The sequence below is a fragment of the Gekko japonicus genome, unplaced genomic scaffold (assembly GCF_001447785.1).
Source record: "Gekko japonicus isolate JY-2015 unplaced genomic scaffold, Gekko_japonicus_V1.1 scaffold1808, whole genome shotgun sequence".
Lineage (NCBI taxonomy): Eukaryota > Metazoa > Chordata > Lepidosauria > Squamata > Gekkonidae > Gekko > Gekko japonicus.
In genome coordinates this window covers 19,505-33,799 of record NW_015168102.1, presented here as the reverse complement: position 1 = coordinate 33,799, position 14,295 = coordinate 19,505, and the positions used below count along the sequence as shown (strand labels likewise).

Sequence of the window (14,295 nt, the reverse complement as noted above, 5' to 3'; positions counted from 1 at the left end):
CTTTAAAACCACTTCTTCTGATGAAGTGTGCATGCACACGAACGTTTATACCCAAAATCAAACTTTGTTGGTCTTGAAGGTGCCACCGGGTAATTATTGTGAGGATAAAACGGAGGAGAGGAGAAGCGCCTTTGGACCCCATTGGGGGAGAAAGACAGGGTCCAAATGAATTAAATAAAGTCTGGGCTCATGTTTTTGTTTTTTTAAAGAAGATGGCCGTACTGATCTGAGTCCAGTTAGTAGCCTCTTAGAAACCAACACTTTCAGGGTGTAAGCTTTCGAGACTCAAAGTTCCCTTCACCAGAGGTAGGAATGGAGTCTTTGTTGTCGCTGTTCTTGTTCCTTTTGTGGGACGTAGGGAGCTTTGACTCTCGATTTTTTTATTATATATGCTGAAATTATTATATTTGCTGAAATGCGGTTTTTTTCTACGACATCTCGGTCAAGGAAAGGGCCTGGCTATCGAGTGAACGGAAGCACCACTACTAGGAATCCGTCTAGTCCCGAGTAAAGAATGTTGATTTGGATACTCTCTAGCCCGTACTCCGCCACTCTAACCACGTGACTTCCCACCGCCCAGGAATGCTGGTATTAGAGATGAGAAACCCTAGAACGGTATTTCCGGTGTGAACTGGGTTCTACCTTTACTGTCGAAAGCAAACCAGGGAGGGTTTTTAACCATAGAGATGCTACGGAGTTCGACGGCGTCTCCACACCCAAGGCCCATTGGCTACCTTCAATGTCTGTATATGCTAGGCTACTTCCGCCTCTACGGTACGGCACACAATGCCTCCGGAATTGTAGGACCCGCTGAAAGTGGTCCCACTAGTTCCGGTTCCGGGTCTGCCATCTTGCCGTGATACAGCAGCGGCCGCAAGAGGCGTGGAGAGTGGTCGGTTCCTGGAGCAACGATGCTGTCAACCGCTGGCTACGTCGAATCGGCTCTCGGGTTGGGGCGTGAGGCTGTCGGGGGTGCCGTCACACGGCACCGCTTCTCTCCCTACACCTTCAATGGCGGGTGAGTCGCTGCCTGGTTGCCTAAGCAGGAAGAGGTCTTGGGGTACCGGAAAGGCTGACGGAATGATGGTGGTCTGGATTCCACTTGGTCAGGTGCAAGGAGTGGCCCACTAAAGCTGACGGTGGCACGAGTAATTGGCTAGTCTTGAAGGCGCTTTAAGGCGGAATTATTTCGGTTTCTGTTACAGCAAGCTAACATGGCTCCCCTTGTGTTTCGTTTCTGAGGCCAATCTGTTCCCGTCGAATCCCATCCGCTACTATCTGGGGTCTCTGGCCAAAATGATAGGAGTTGTTCCCTTTTCAGTCTCTTCCGCTCCCGGTGGTCTGTTTGTTCTACAGCACCTGTTGCCTAAGATGTTTTAGATCTGGTGTTGCACAAAATACTTCTCCTGCTCTCCTTCTGTTGTTGGCTTTTATTATTTCTTAAGGCATCCCCAAAAAGTACCTTTTGCCTTTTTGTTTCACTTACTCTTCTCCCCCAGTTTAAATTGTACTGGTGTTTAATTACAAAATCAGTTTTATTCTCCTCTTCTGCTACAGGTGTTTTAGGTGGCCCTTTTCTTTGTCTATACCAAGTTGGCTATTTTAGGTGTTTAAAAAACAAACAAATCTTGGAGGTGTTTCTTCCAATTGAAATCTGTTAGTTGAGGTCTTCATTTGTGGATTCATATGTCAGTTCAGTATCTGCTTTTATTTTGGCATTGTGCTGTGTACTTCTGTTTCTGTTCTTAAAAAGACGAGGGCAAGTGGCCACACAGCATGGTTTTACTGATGTGCTGAGGATCCTTGTAGCCCAGCAACAGGGGACAGGACAGAGGGCTGTGAATGGTGCTTTAAGGTTGCATTATACTTTTGAACAAAATTGCTGAAACATAACTCGTGCCATATTGTGGTGTGCCTCTGATCTACTCATGAATTGCTTATTGTGGTAAATGTTATATGTCTGGTGTGCCTCTGATCTACTCATGAATTGGTCATTAAGGAGAGAACTACAGAATATGCATCAATCTAGGGCTGGTTTCTTGGTGTTCTTGTTTTCTTGGGGTGTGGCTGGTATGATCAGCAAGTGCATTCTGATAAGTCACGTGATGTAATCACAGTTCACACAGTTCACCCAAAGCTAAGCCCTCCTATCTTCCCCCTCTTGCTTTTAAAGAACTGTGTTGGCAATTGCTGGCGAAGACTTCTCTATTGTTGCTTCAGACACTCGGCTGAGTGAAGACTATGCAGTTCATACCCGGGACAGCCCAAAATGCTACAAACTGTAAGTTTCTCTGAAAACTAAAAATATATATGTATAGTAGTGAAAATTATCCTATCTTGGATGTGTGTGTATGAGTTTACGGTATCTTTTGAAAAGAAAGCTTTATTGACATAATATTTTAATTTGATTTCTTTGATAAGCTTGAGTATATCTCACATCCTCTCTCTCTCTCTGGACAACTAACTACAGTAATGGTAGCAAAAGTAATTTGTTGTAAAGAGATTTGCTTGTTCCATATATGCTTTACCTCAGAATCATGGTCCCTCACCCTGCTCTGATTCTGTCTTGCACAATGGTCTTTAAATATAAGTAAAACTATACAGGTATGAATTTATTTCATTATATAGTCTTTAGGATAATGTATGCCCTGTATAGAACAGCGTTCCGTGCGCCTTGGCATTTAGTTATGGCGGCCACATGACCACAGAGAAGTGTTTGGACAGCGCTGGCTCTTCAGCTTGGAAATGGAGTTTAGCACTGCCCCCTAGAGTTGGATTTGACTAGCTTTCAAGCAAGGGAAACCTTTTACCTTTACCTATGCTCTGTGTAGATCCAATGTGGTTATATTCTCTGACTAGAATCCAAATATCTGTGCAGCATACTTGAGCCCAGGAAGTTTTGCAGGTGATATATCTCATGCAGCAACCCTCCCTGTACCAAGTGACAGACTGCCTCTAAAACTGAGGAGACTTTAAAAGTTAATTTACTGGTCAAAGGAAGGAAATATCCCAGTGGGTATTCCTACATCCTTGAGCACAAACCTTAAATAACTTTCAGCCCTGGTTTCTGTCTTTTAGTAGGCTATGCAAGTGCCTTAGAAAGCCATCCCACTCCATGGGATGCATATAAACATCAGACTGTTGAAACTCCACTAAAATGAATGGGAACTGTATGGTAGGGATGCTTGGAGTGTTGTATCCTTTGAACATCCATTCAGTGTTCTTTGAAAGCAGTGATATTTCTGTGCATTCTTATGTGCAGGAACAAGTCCCTGGGCTGATTCATCTGTGTGCTACTGCCACTCTTCCTCCATGGCGATTGCAGATGCTTGTGATCTCATAGAGAAGGATGTAAATGTGTGAACCATATGCACACATGGACAAGTGCAAATTGAATTGCTGCAATTATGCATTATATGCAAATACTTCCAATGTGTATAGCATTGCCTTCTTGTACTTTCATGTGCAGTGATGGCAGTATTCATGCACATGTATGCCAGTTCTTAGTCCGGCATCTTGCGAATTAAATTTGTAATTCCTAAAATTGGTTTCTGAAATATTGATGAATGCTTAGATGATGTTGTTTGTAGGTGATAACATCTGATCAATTTAACAAACAACTCTTTTTAAGAACATGTTATAGAGATCGTTTAAAACAATACCAATGTCATGTCTTACAGGACAGAGAAAACCGTCATTGGTTGCAGTGGATTTCATGGAGACTGTCTTACTCTTACTAAAATTATTGAAGCAAGATTAAAGGTAGATATTATTGTGAATGTCTTGCAGTTAAGGTGATCAAACACTAGTAAAAATCAGATAAGAAAACAGTAGTTGAAGTCTAGAAGTTTCTTTAGGCACAGTGATAAATGTAATTTTTAAAAAATCAGTCATTTTGGGTTTTTCCTCTGTACAGCTATAGTGAAGCATTGTACTAAAGTTTTGCAGCATGAATTTGCTGGAGTTTTTCTGTGACCTAAAGTTTTGGTGTTTTTTTAAATCTCTGGTATCTAAAAATGAAATGGTAAATAAAAATGAAACATTGTTTTAGTGTAAAATTTACAGTATCAGGCAATAATAGTTGATTCCAAAAAGTTTCCTCTTTGTGAGCTGAAATTGCAACCAAGATGTACAGCGCTCCTTTCTCAGCAATAAAAGTACAGCGAACGGAGAGATTGCTGTTTAATGACATTCATTTGATGTGACTGCTTAATTTTGTCTGATGTAGAGCTGCACTCCTGATCCATTGCATGCTCTGCTGCTGCTGATTACAGTGAAGTATTTACTATCCAGTCCTGTCCATTTTGACAGCCTTATCATTGATTTCAGATGTACAAGCATTCCAATAACAAGACTATGAGTTCAGGGGCCATTGCAGCCATGCTCTCTACAATTCTCTACTCACGACGCTTCTTTCCTTACTACGTTTACAACATAATCGGTGGACTGGATGAAGAAGGTAAACTTCCGTGTGCTCTTACTTAAGGTACAAGGAAATGTTTCTCTTGTAGGCAGCTGCCAGTAACTTTTGGTTGGCAAAGGAAGACGCTGGTGAAGATTGTATTGTTTAGGTGAATACAGCATTCAATGAAGTAGTACTTTCTGGAAAAAAATGTGCAAGATTTTTTTTTTTTTTACATTATCCACTGAGAAATGGTGACAGTTCTGGAATTTACTTGGTTATTTATTTATTTTATTTTATTTATACCCTGCCCTCCCCGCCAAGGCAGGCTCAGGGCGGCTTACAACAATCATAAATACAATTAAATACAGTTAAAAACCTATCGTTAGCATAAATTACTTAAGATAACAATCCTTTAAAATATAGGACATAAAATGCTGGGACATACTTAAGCAGCAGGAGCCTCAGATCTTAGAACATAATTTAGGTAACTGTTAGAGGTCAGTGCTTTCACACCAGTCCAGTTCTCATTTATTATGTGGTGAGGACAGGTTGGGAAACACGATGGCAGACCCAAGTTACAGACTGGGGAGCCAGGGCACAGGGTCACTCCTCGGTGTGTACTGCAGCTCCTTAGTCAAACGCCTGGTGGAAGAGCTCCGTTTTGCAGGCCCTGCAGAACTGTAGAAGGTCCCGCAGGGCCCTGATCTCTTCTGGGAGCTCATTCCACCAGGCTGGAGCCCCCACTGAGAAGGCCCTGGCCCTGGTTACTGCCAGCCTGACATCCCTAGGGCCTGAGAGGGCCAGCTGATTTTGTGCCCCTGAACTCAGTGCTCTCCGGTGAATGTGTGGGAAAGGGGGTCCCTCAGGTACACCGGACCCTGACCATATAGAGCTTTAAAAGTTAAAACCAGCACCTTGAAATGAATCCGGTATGCTATTGGCAGCCAGTGCAGTGCTTTCAGTACCAGCTAGATGTGCTCCCGCATGGGGATATTCATCAACAGCCTGGCCGCCGCATTCTGCCTCCAACCCTGAAGCCCCCCTCCCCAGCCACAGAACTGCTGTCTTCCCCAGATTATCTCAGCCTGCTCTTTGTGAACCATCCCACCACAGCCTCTAAGCCCTCAACCAGATTTTCCGGGGTGTTATCCGGGTAGCCGTCCAAGACCAAATACAGCTGGGTGTCATCCACATATTGGTGACACCCAAGCCCGAAATTCCGAGCCAGTTGAGTGAGGGGGCACATATAGATGTTAAACAACATCGGGGAAAGGACTGCCCCCTGAGGAACTCCACATAACAGTGGGTACCTAGAGGACGTCTCCTCCCCACAACACTACCCTCTGTTCCCGACAGCAGAGGAATGAGAAAAATCATTGCAGGGCTACCCCATGAACCCCCATGTTGGTGAGGCAATGGGCCAAAATATCATAATTGACCATGTTGAATGCTGCCATGAGGTCAAGTAACAATAGCAGCATTAACCTGCCTCAATCCAGCTGCCTATGGAGATTGTCTGTTAGGGCGACCAACACCATCTCTGTCTTGTAGCCTGGGTGTAAGCAAGACTGGAATGGATCCAATGCTGATGTGTCATCCAGGAAACACTGGAGCTGCTCAGCTACCATGGTCTCAATTACCTTGCCCAGGAACGGTAATTTAAATACTGGGCGGTAATTCACCAATTCTGCTGGATCCAGTGATGGCTTTTTTAAGAGGGGATGAACCTGATCATATCCTGAAGTCCTGATCATATCATGAAGTACTACCCGGACTGTTTCGACTTAGGCACAGGATCTCTGTCTTTGTTGGATTCAATTTTAATCAACTCAGTCTAAGCCAGCCAGCCACAGCCTGCAGTGCCTGGTCCAGATCTTCTGGTGTGGAGTAAGTTCTTCAGTTCTAGATACGTGAGTTGTTCCCTTTGTCAACAGTGAAAAGGTCTTAGTACAGTGGCTCTCTAGGCGCATGGCATTACAGTCTCTTTTAAGTAGGGCATATGCCAGAATGCACAACTGACCAGTATCCGGTTATTCTTTGGTATCCCTAATATATTCCTTACTTGGGACAGGGGCATGATCATGTTCTCTTTGCAATTATGTGCCCCATCGTTTCTAATCTTGGGCGCTCCATCTCATCTTGCTGGGGGAAAAACATTCCTGTAACAAGTATAGTAGTATATGAGGGCTGAGATTAACTTCCTTATTCCTTGCATATGGCCTATTGTCAGTTTTTCTTTTTCACTTTTTAAGGGAAAGGCGCTGTGTACAGTTTTGACCCAGTAGGTTCCTACCAGAGAGACACTTTCAAAGCTGGTGGATCGGCCAGTGCTATGCTGCAGCCTCTGCTGGACAACCAGGTAAAAGTTCCGTCATGACTCTGTGCTGCCTCGGCAAATCGGTAGCTTGGTTTGTCTGGAACATTTCAAAAATTCTTATGGGCCTGTTTGGCTTTCAGTAGTTTGTTCTTAACAGGCAATAAAGAATTAAAAAAAAACCTTAGTGCTGAGACTCTCTGCATCCATTTGATAATAGCTGGTTGCCTGACAGCTTATGCTCAGTGGGAATTGCCTTCAGGTGGCTGATACCGGGTAGCTTTGATGTAGGTGTTGTGTGAGCAGGCAAGCTAGTAAATGTTTCTATGGACATGTGTAAAAGGTTGTGTGTTGCTAGGGAAGTCTAAAAAACAGCACCGGCATAGACATAGAATGGGATGTACCAAGTCACCCGAGTAGAAGGGAAATAGGATAGTTCTACCCCTGCTGTGACCCTCTTTGCTTGTTTTCCTATTCCTTTTTTTATTTGGAGAGGAAAGCACTTTCTCTGTTTTGGAATGTTTTCATGCAATGCAGTCGAGTGATGAATGCACTCATCACATGACCACTTAAACCTATGGAACTCTGGCAGTCATGATTGGTTGTCATGGTAACACTTAATGGGCTCATCTTTCAGATGTCTGCTAAGTGATGACTGTAATGTAAGGATTCCAGTGGGACAGTTGTGTTAGTCTCTTGGAACAAAAATAAACAGGAGTCTTGTGGCACCTTAAAGACTAACAGCGTTTTATTTCCAGCATAGACTTTCATGGACTGGAGCCCACTTTGGCCTTTATTTCTCCTCCTTGTCCTCCTCTCCCAATGTAATCAGTGATTCTAGCATCCCCTCCCATGTCATATGGGCTTCCTTGTTCATTTTTTTGAGTCTTTATGCAAGCTGAATTAGTCTGTTAAACCTTGTGAACAGTTTTGATGTAATCCAGTGTTAAGATTCTGTAGTTTAGCCGGAAATTTTGCCCTATCAAATGAAAGCGAAGAACAATTACGTTACTGTCTTTATTTTCAAAGGTTGGCTTCAAGAACATGCAAAATGTGAAGCAGGTGCCTTTGTCTCTGGAAAAGGCTTTGCAGCTGGTAAAGGATGTCTTCATTTCTGCAGCAGAAAGAGATGTATACACTGGTGATGCACTAAAAATCTGCATCATCACAAAAGATGGAATTAAAGAGGAAAGTGTTCCATTACGAAGAGACTAAACCTGTGCTTGGTTCAGTTAAAGTCTTCAGTGTGTAATCTTAATTTTTATGCATGCTGTTTACTGGTATTATGATGACAGTTGATGTATTAAAAAAGGAACAAATTTGTCTTTCATAATTATTCTATGGCTCATATGGTGTGAATATGATCATACATGTCCTTGCACTATGGAATTCGGGATCAGTTGTATATACTGCTAAATAGAACAACATAAAGGGAATACTGTACCTACAACCCTTAAGATGAATGACAATAGTGAGATACTTACAACACCCCAAGGATCACTGCACAGGGTGCCCCTCTCCCAGTTACACATTGAGAAAAGTTCTGCTCTGCTTCCTGTAGTCATTTACTCTGCAACAGCCTGGCTTCCACATACTTTATAGTGAAGAGTGGGTTTTTTTGTTCTTAAAGCTACACTAGGAAATCATACTTTAGATCGTTTCTACTTGTTATAAGCCACCTTGAGCCATCCAGCTCAGAGCATGCCCTAAAAATAATTTATTGTTGAACAGTTCTTAATAGTTCAAAGCAGGCCTCCTGCATGGTATGAAATGATTCATGGAGCATTAAGTGTTTATGCATTGGCTGAGAGATGCACCTGTCCCCCGACTTGCAAGAACCTTTTAAAAGTATGTTTTTATCCATGTGCAGCCCATTTTATCAGATATGTATGGTAGTTCTTCACTAGAAAAGTATGTATGATTGCAGAGAAAAAAAGTTGTGTAAAATACAGTAATTGTGTCAAATATAAATTGGTAGCATTGTAATTTCCCTTGTACCTTCACCACAGTCACATACTCTGTCAGAGTATGGTATCTTAACACCTGTAATGCATGAGAAATCCCACATCTTGGGTATGACCTTACGACAGGGTGTCGCATTACTTGGTACCACTTCAAGATTTAAATTTTAGAGTCTCAGGGAAGACAATTGGAATCTGAAGAACAGTCTAACGACTTGCACACAAAAATCCCCTGAAGGAAAAAGAATGGGAATAGTTGGCATGTATAGAATATTGTAATGTAACTTTGTGTATTAAAATTCTGGTAGCTGTTATCTCTAGGTTAGGAACTATAAGGCTTTTCCTTCAATCATGATTAAGAGAAAACTATAAAGTGCTTTCTGTAGAAAGCGTTGCTGCTAAATGTTATTGTTCCTTAGAAAAAACCTTCAGTGTGCTTTTACTCTAGTTCAGTTATGCAGGTAATTAGAGCAGTGCCCCATGCTGGTTTATGTATGACATCCACAATTCGTGATGCAGCAGCTTTGCAAAAATTTTCCATCTCATGGGTTGTAAATTATGACTTTAGAAAAGCCCTAGCCAACCTCCACCATTTGCACAGATTGGATTAATCAGTCACTCATCACCAAGTCTTTTACAGTAATACTATCTACCTCATACAGCTTCTTAACTTATTAGCTCTAAGCAGATTACTAAAATATAGGAAAAGCTAGACTCCATTTGAATGGCTGTGAAAATCTATCACAGATGCAAAATGATTCACACCAAAGAGAATGATAGGTCTGCTAATATCCTCTAATAAAAGAGGTAATGTCTACATATGATCTATATTTTGGAGCAAAGGAAGAATTAAAAGATTTCTAGGCTTAGAAAAGTAATTACATCCAAAGGCCACATGATACAGGGTGTCTACACTACCTGCACGACAGTTTCATACTCTTATCATAGTATGATATCTTACGATACCTCCCTTGCAAAACTAGATGGTAGGGCATTCAGGCGCACCAACATAAAAGCATGCCTATAGTGAGGAACAGTCAAATATGAGCAGTAATTGGGAAGCCCTCCAGCTGGAAGAATACCAGCAAATTGAGTAGAAAAAACATGCTGTGCTCTACAGATTGTACTGTTATAATCATACTTATGTAGACATTTCGTTCTTATGGCTCCCTGCCTGGTAACTGAATAAAGGAAGTCCAAAGAAAGATTGAGGAACTTAAGTCATTGCTCTACAAGTTTATCCCAGTGGGAAACATAAGAGTCCTCCTTGACTAAGCCAAGGTAGCCCTCTGGAATGGCAGAGTATAACTTTGAGGGGGAAAGTCTTCAACTGAGCCCACGCTTCAAGAGATGGTCCAATTCAGTTCAGAGGGCCATCCCTGCTACACAATCTGGAATTCTGCAGGTGGAATGTAGGAATTTAAAAACTGAATCCAAGGACTCCCCTAGTTTGTCAATCCAGATACCAGTCCCATATAAACTTTGTGTGGCCACCTTGGCATTAACAGGTTGATGGTGGCTGGGATATACTGACCCCAGATGAATAAAAGAAACCACAGATAATATTTGATGCTTCCGTAGCCAATCTTTTAAAATGAGCATCTTGCACTGACCAAGTTAATCTCTGGTTAAACAAGCCCCATAGTATTTAAAATGAGGGACCTCCTCAACATAATTATCGTGAATTTTCCACTTGGGGTGTACATGAGATTTTTCTCAAAAACAACGATTTTTTTATTTTGATAGTTAACTATCAGGCATTCTTTCAGACAGTAAGAGACAAAGCCTCTATCAGGACAGTCTTGATGTTGTTCTTGATAGGAGAACCTCATCATCAGCAAAAAAGAATAGAAACTTTAATGTTAGCAATAGATGGAGAATAACAGTTCTGGGCAGAGACAGCAGAAATCATATCATTGATACATAAATTAAATAAAGCGACCAGCACACACCCCTGAAGCACACCCTGCTGTAGAGAAATTATGTCAGAAAGTTGTCCATACCTGTAGCAGATTTGTGCAGTGGGATTAGAATCCGTGTTCCTTCTAAGCTGAGTTAATGTGAGCTAGCTCGCAGTTTTTTAGCCTCTGGCTCACACATTTTTGTCTCTGCTCAAGAAGGATGGCTCCAGAGCAAACTAATTTATGCAGTAGCCAAATCGCTCGCTCACAACTTTAATGCCAGTAGCTCACAAAGTAGAATTTTTGCTCACAAGACTCCACAGTTTAGAGGGAGCATTGGAATACAGACTCTCAAAGCCAACAGTTTATTGTCAGTAGATGTTTGTTTTAGCTTATGCCACAAATGGGCGCACGGTATGGTATCAAAAGCCACCGTCAAATCCATGAAGGCAGCAGCAAGGATCCCCCGACTCTTGGTTGTTTATTTCTTGATTAAGAACTGTAGTGTCAGAAGATGATGATCTGTACCAGCCCTGCGCCTAAAACCAGCCTGTTCCCTTCCTAAGATTTTATTAGTTTCCAACCAATCCATGAGTCGGAAATAAAGGGAGAGAGTGTAAAGCTTCCTGTCCACTCATAAAAGACTGATTGGCCTGTAGTTGGATGGGTCCACTTAGTCTCCCTTCTTATAAATTGGTATTATGATAGCATGTCTCCAGGCAAGTGGCATAACTTCGATCACATTTATCTGAGTGAATACAGTTGCCAATATACCCTTCCACCATGAGATACTGGCTTTGAAGAGTTCTGGGGGAATTAAACCTTCACCAGGGGCCTTCTCATTTTTCACTTGAAAAATTAGAAAACTAATTTTAGCTGGTCGAACAGGGGGCCAATCCTTTAGTTCAGCTAAGTTCCAATTACTCTGATAATCGTAGTTACTACAAGAACTAGTGAAGATATTAGCAAGGTGTTACTCCCAGGTATGCAAGAAGATATGAGATGAAAGTGGCTCCTGTAAAATCTGTCCTCAAAAACTGGTTAATCATGTTCTGAAAGCAGCGGAGTCCAAACTTAGTGACACAGTTGACCATTAGGTGGCATTATTGTTCCTTTCAAGTGATGCCTTTTTTCAGCTGCGTATCTGAAGCAGTAAGCTAGAAGATGGTTTTGATGCATTATTAAAAAAATACAATGACATCACATACCATTACAAAGAATATATCACCTAAAACTATGTTCAGTCACATAATTGTCCATACAATGAAACATCAGTCTTTATTCATCTAAACAGTGTGCAGTGGATTGGAAAACTGCAAATTCTATTTTGTACGATTAACTGCCAACCTAGCAGTTTGAAAGCAAGAAATTACAAGTAGATAAATAGGTACCACTTCAGTGGGAGGGTAACAGCGTTCCGTGTTCCTTGGTGTTTAGTCATGCCGGCCACATGACCACGGAAATGTCTTCGGACAGCGCTGGCTCTTCGGCTTTGAAACGGAGATGAGCACCGCAACCCTAGAGTCGGATTCGACTGGCTTTCGAGCAAGGGAACCTTTACCTTTACGATTAAGTTAACTTGTTTTATTAATTTAACCTTCTTAATGGAAAACAAGTAGGAGACAACGTAAAAGCAAAACATGACTGAAAAGGGACTCCCCCTAATGTCCTTCTGAACAATGTTGGCCTGTTACTTACTTATTTGTGTTATTTATAGTCTGCCTTTCTCACTGGTGCTCCAGGTACATTGCATAGTGTAAGCCAAATACAACCAACAGGATGGGACATTCAGCAAAGAACGCAATAGGGATCAGACTTCAGATATCTGAAAACAAGTAGAAATCCAAAAAAGAGCCGAAACAAACTTGAAACAAAGCATAAGCATTTAAGCAGGACATGCTAAATGGCGTAGAAATGACATAGAACATGTTTACAGTGAAAGGCAGCAACACAGGATAGGCCACAGTGAAATGAGAATGTGCGTTCCGTGTTGTGGAATGGCCTGCCTGAGGATGTAAGGTTGCCAAGCCCCTCTTCGGGGTGGGGGGATCCCATGCCCCAGCGGGCACTCCCTGCCACCGCTCAGCTAGCCCACAGGGAAAAAAAATGGCTTCAAAACGGGGAAGGAATCAACAGCGTACTGACTTCACTCCCTGTTCACCTGGAAGTGACGACAGTAAGTCACTGGGGGACGCGCTGGTATTTGGGCAAAATGTCAGAGTATCACTGGCTTTGCTAGCAATACACAGATCATTTCCAGTGCACACAGGAACTGATGTCAGTGCGTCACCAGTGAAATCAGAGTGTCACTGGCAAAGGCCTCTACCAGTTGCCAGGGGGACCTGGCCAACCTATGGAGGAGGTCAGAAAGGCTCCCCATATTTCTGTCATTTCACTGGTTGTGTAAAACAATTGTTCAGGAGGACATTTTTAGAAAGGAAATAAAGCTATAGTACAATGGAATTGATCAGGAGGCTGCCCTTATAAAGGGAATGGGATTGTAGCCTATTCCACTATTATATGTATTTATCTTGCTCTTATAGCACTTATAGTCTTATAGTTTTCCCACGTTAGTAATTCCATTTTTTGCATTGTTCATGACATACCATGTCCGATACTTTCCCGCTGGATGTTTCTAATATTTATGATCCTAGTCCTCTGTATGGTATGTTGGATGTTGGAGAGCCAGTTTGGTATAGAGAGCCAGTTTGGTGTAGTGGTTAAGTGCGCGGACTCTAATCTGGGAGAACCGGGTTTGATTCCCCACTCCTCCATTTGCACCTGGCTGGATGACCTTGGGCAAGCCGTAGTTCTGATAACAGCTGTTCTTGAAAAAGAGCAGTTTCTGTGAGAGCTCTCTCAGCCCCACCTACCTCACAGGGTGTCTGTTGTGGGGACACGCTTATTGTAAGCTTGTCAACATCCTTCCTAAAATATGGTGCCCAAAACTGGACACAGTACTACAGGTGAGGCCTGACCATAGCAGAATAGAGCGCAACTACCACCTCCCGTGATCTGGACACAATGCTGCTGTTAATGCATCGTAAGATTGCATTAACTTTCTTCGCAGTCACATCACACTGCAGGCTCATGTTTAGCTTGTGATTAACCAGAACACCTAGACCCCTTTCACATGTGCTGCTGTCAAGCCAAGTCCCTCCCATTCTATATCTGTGCTTTTGATTTTTTGTACCTAAGTGTAAGACTTTGCACTTCTCTCTATTGAAATTCATTTTATTTGTCTCAGCCCACTGTTCCAGCCTATCTAGATCATTTTGAATCCTGACTCTGTCTTCTTCAGAATTAGCAATCCCACCCAGCTTCATGTCATCTGCAGATTTGATAAGCATCCCCTCTATGTCTTCCTCCAGGTCATTTATAAAAACATTGAACAACACCGGGCCCAGGACCGAGCCCTGTGGCACTCCACTCGAGACTTCCCTCCATGTTGACATAGAGCCATTTACAAGCACTCGTTGGGTACGATTTTTCAACCAACCATGAATCCATCCAACAGTTGCCCCATCCAGCCTATCCTCAGGGATATCATGAGAGACTTTGTCAAATGCTTTACTGAAATCTAGATACACTATGTCCACAGCATTGCCAGAGTCAACCATTTTAGTAACTCTGACAAAAAAGGAGATAAGGTTGGTCTGGCATGACTTATCCTTGCTAAACCCATGCTGGTATAGTGTCACATTTGCTAGTTAT

General features: G+C 42.4%; 1 protein-coding gene across 1 annotated transcript; it reads left to right on the top strand.

The window, feature by feature from the left end:
- The first annotated feature begins 846 nt into the window (after nt 1–846).
- Nucleotides 847–8,907, top strand: PSMB1 (proteasome subunit beta 1). The gene is made up of 6 exons (XM_015414793.1): nt 847–1,018; nt 2,174–2,281; nt 3,681–3,762; nt 4,330–4,459; nt 6,658–6,764; nt 7,749–8,907. Exons 1-6 carry the CDS (start codon nt 912–914, stop codon nt 7,932–7,934), a joined length of 720 nt encoding a protein of 239 aa, XP_015270279.1. The 5' UTR covers nt 847–911; the 3' UTR covers nt 7,935–8,907.
- The last annotated feature ends 5,388 nt before the right edge of the window (nt 8,908–14,295 follow it).

Excerpts from the sequence above, each read along its gene's own strand:
- PSMB1 (XM_015414793.1), top strand. The coding sequence starts at position 912 with ATGCTGTCAACCGCTGGCTACGTCGAATCGGCTCTCGGGTTGGGGCGT. Across the intron at positions 4,460-6,657 it reads CGGTGGACTGGATGAAGAAG|GGAAAGGCGCTGTGTACAGT; the intron begins GTAAACTTCCGT and ends TCACTTTTTAAG. Across the intron at positions 6,765-7,748 it reads AGCCTCTGCTGGACAACCAG|GTTGGCTTCAAGAACATGCA; the intron begins GTAAAAGTTCCG and ends TTATTTTCAAAG.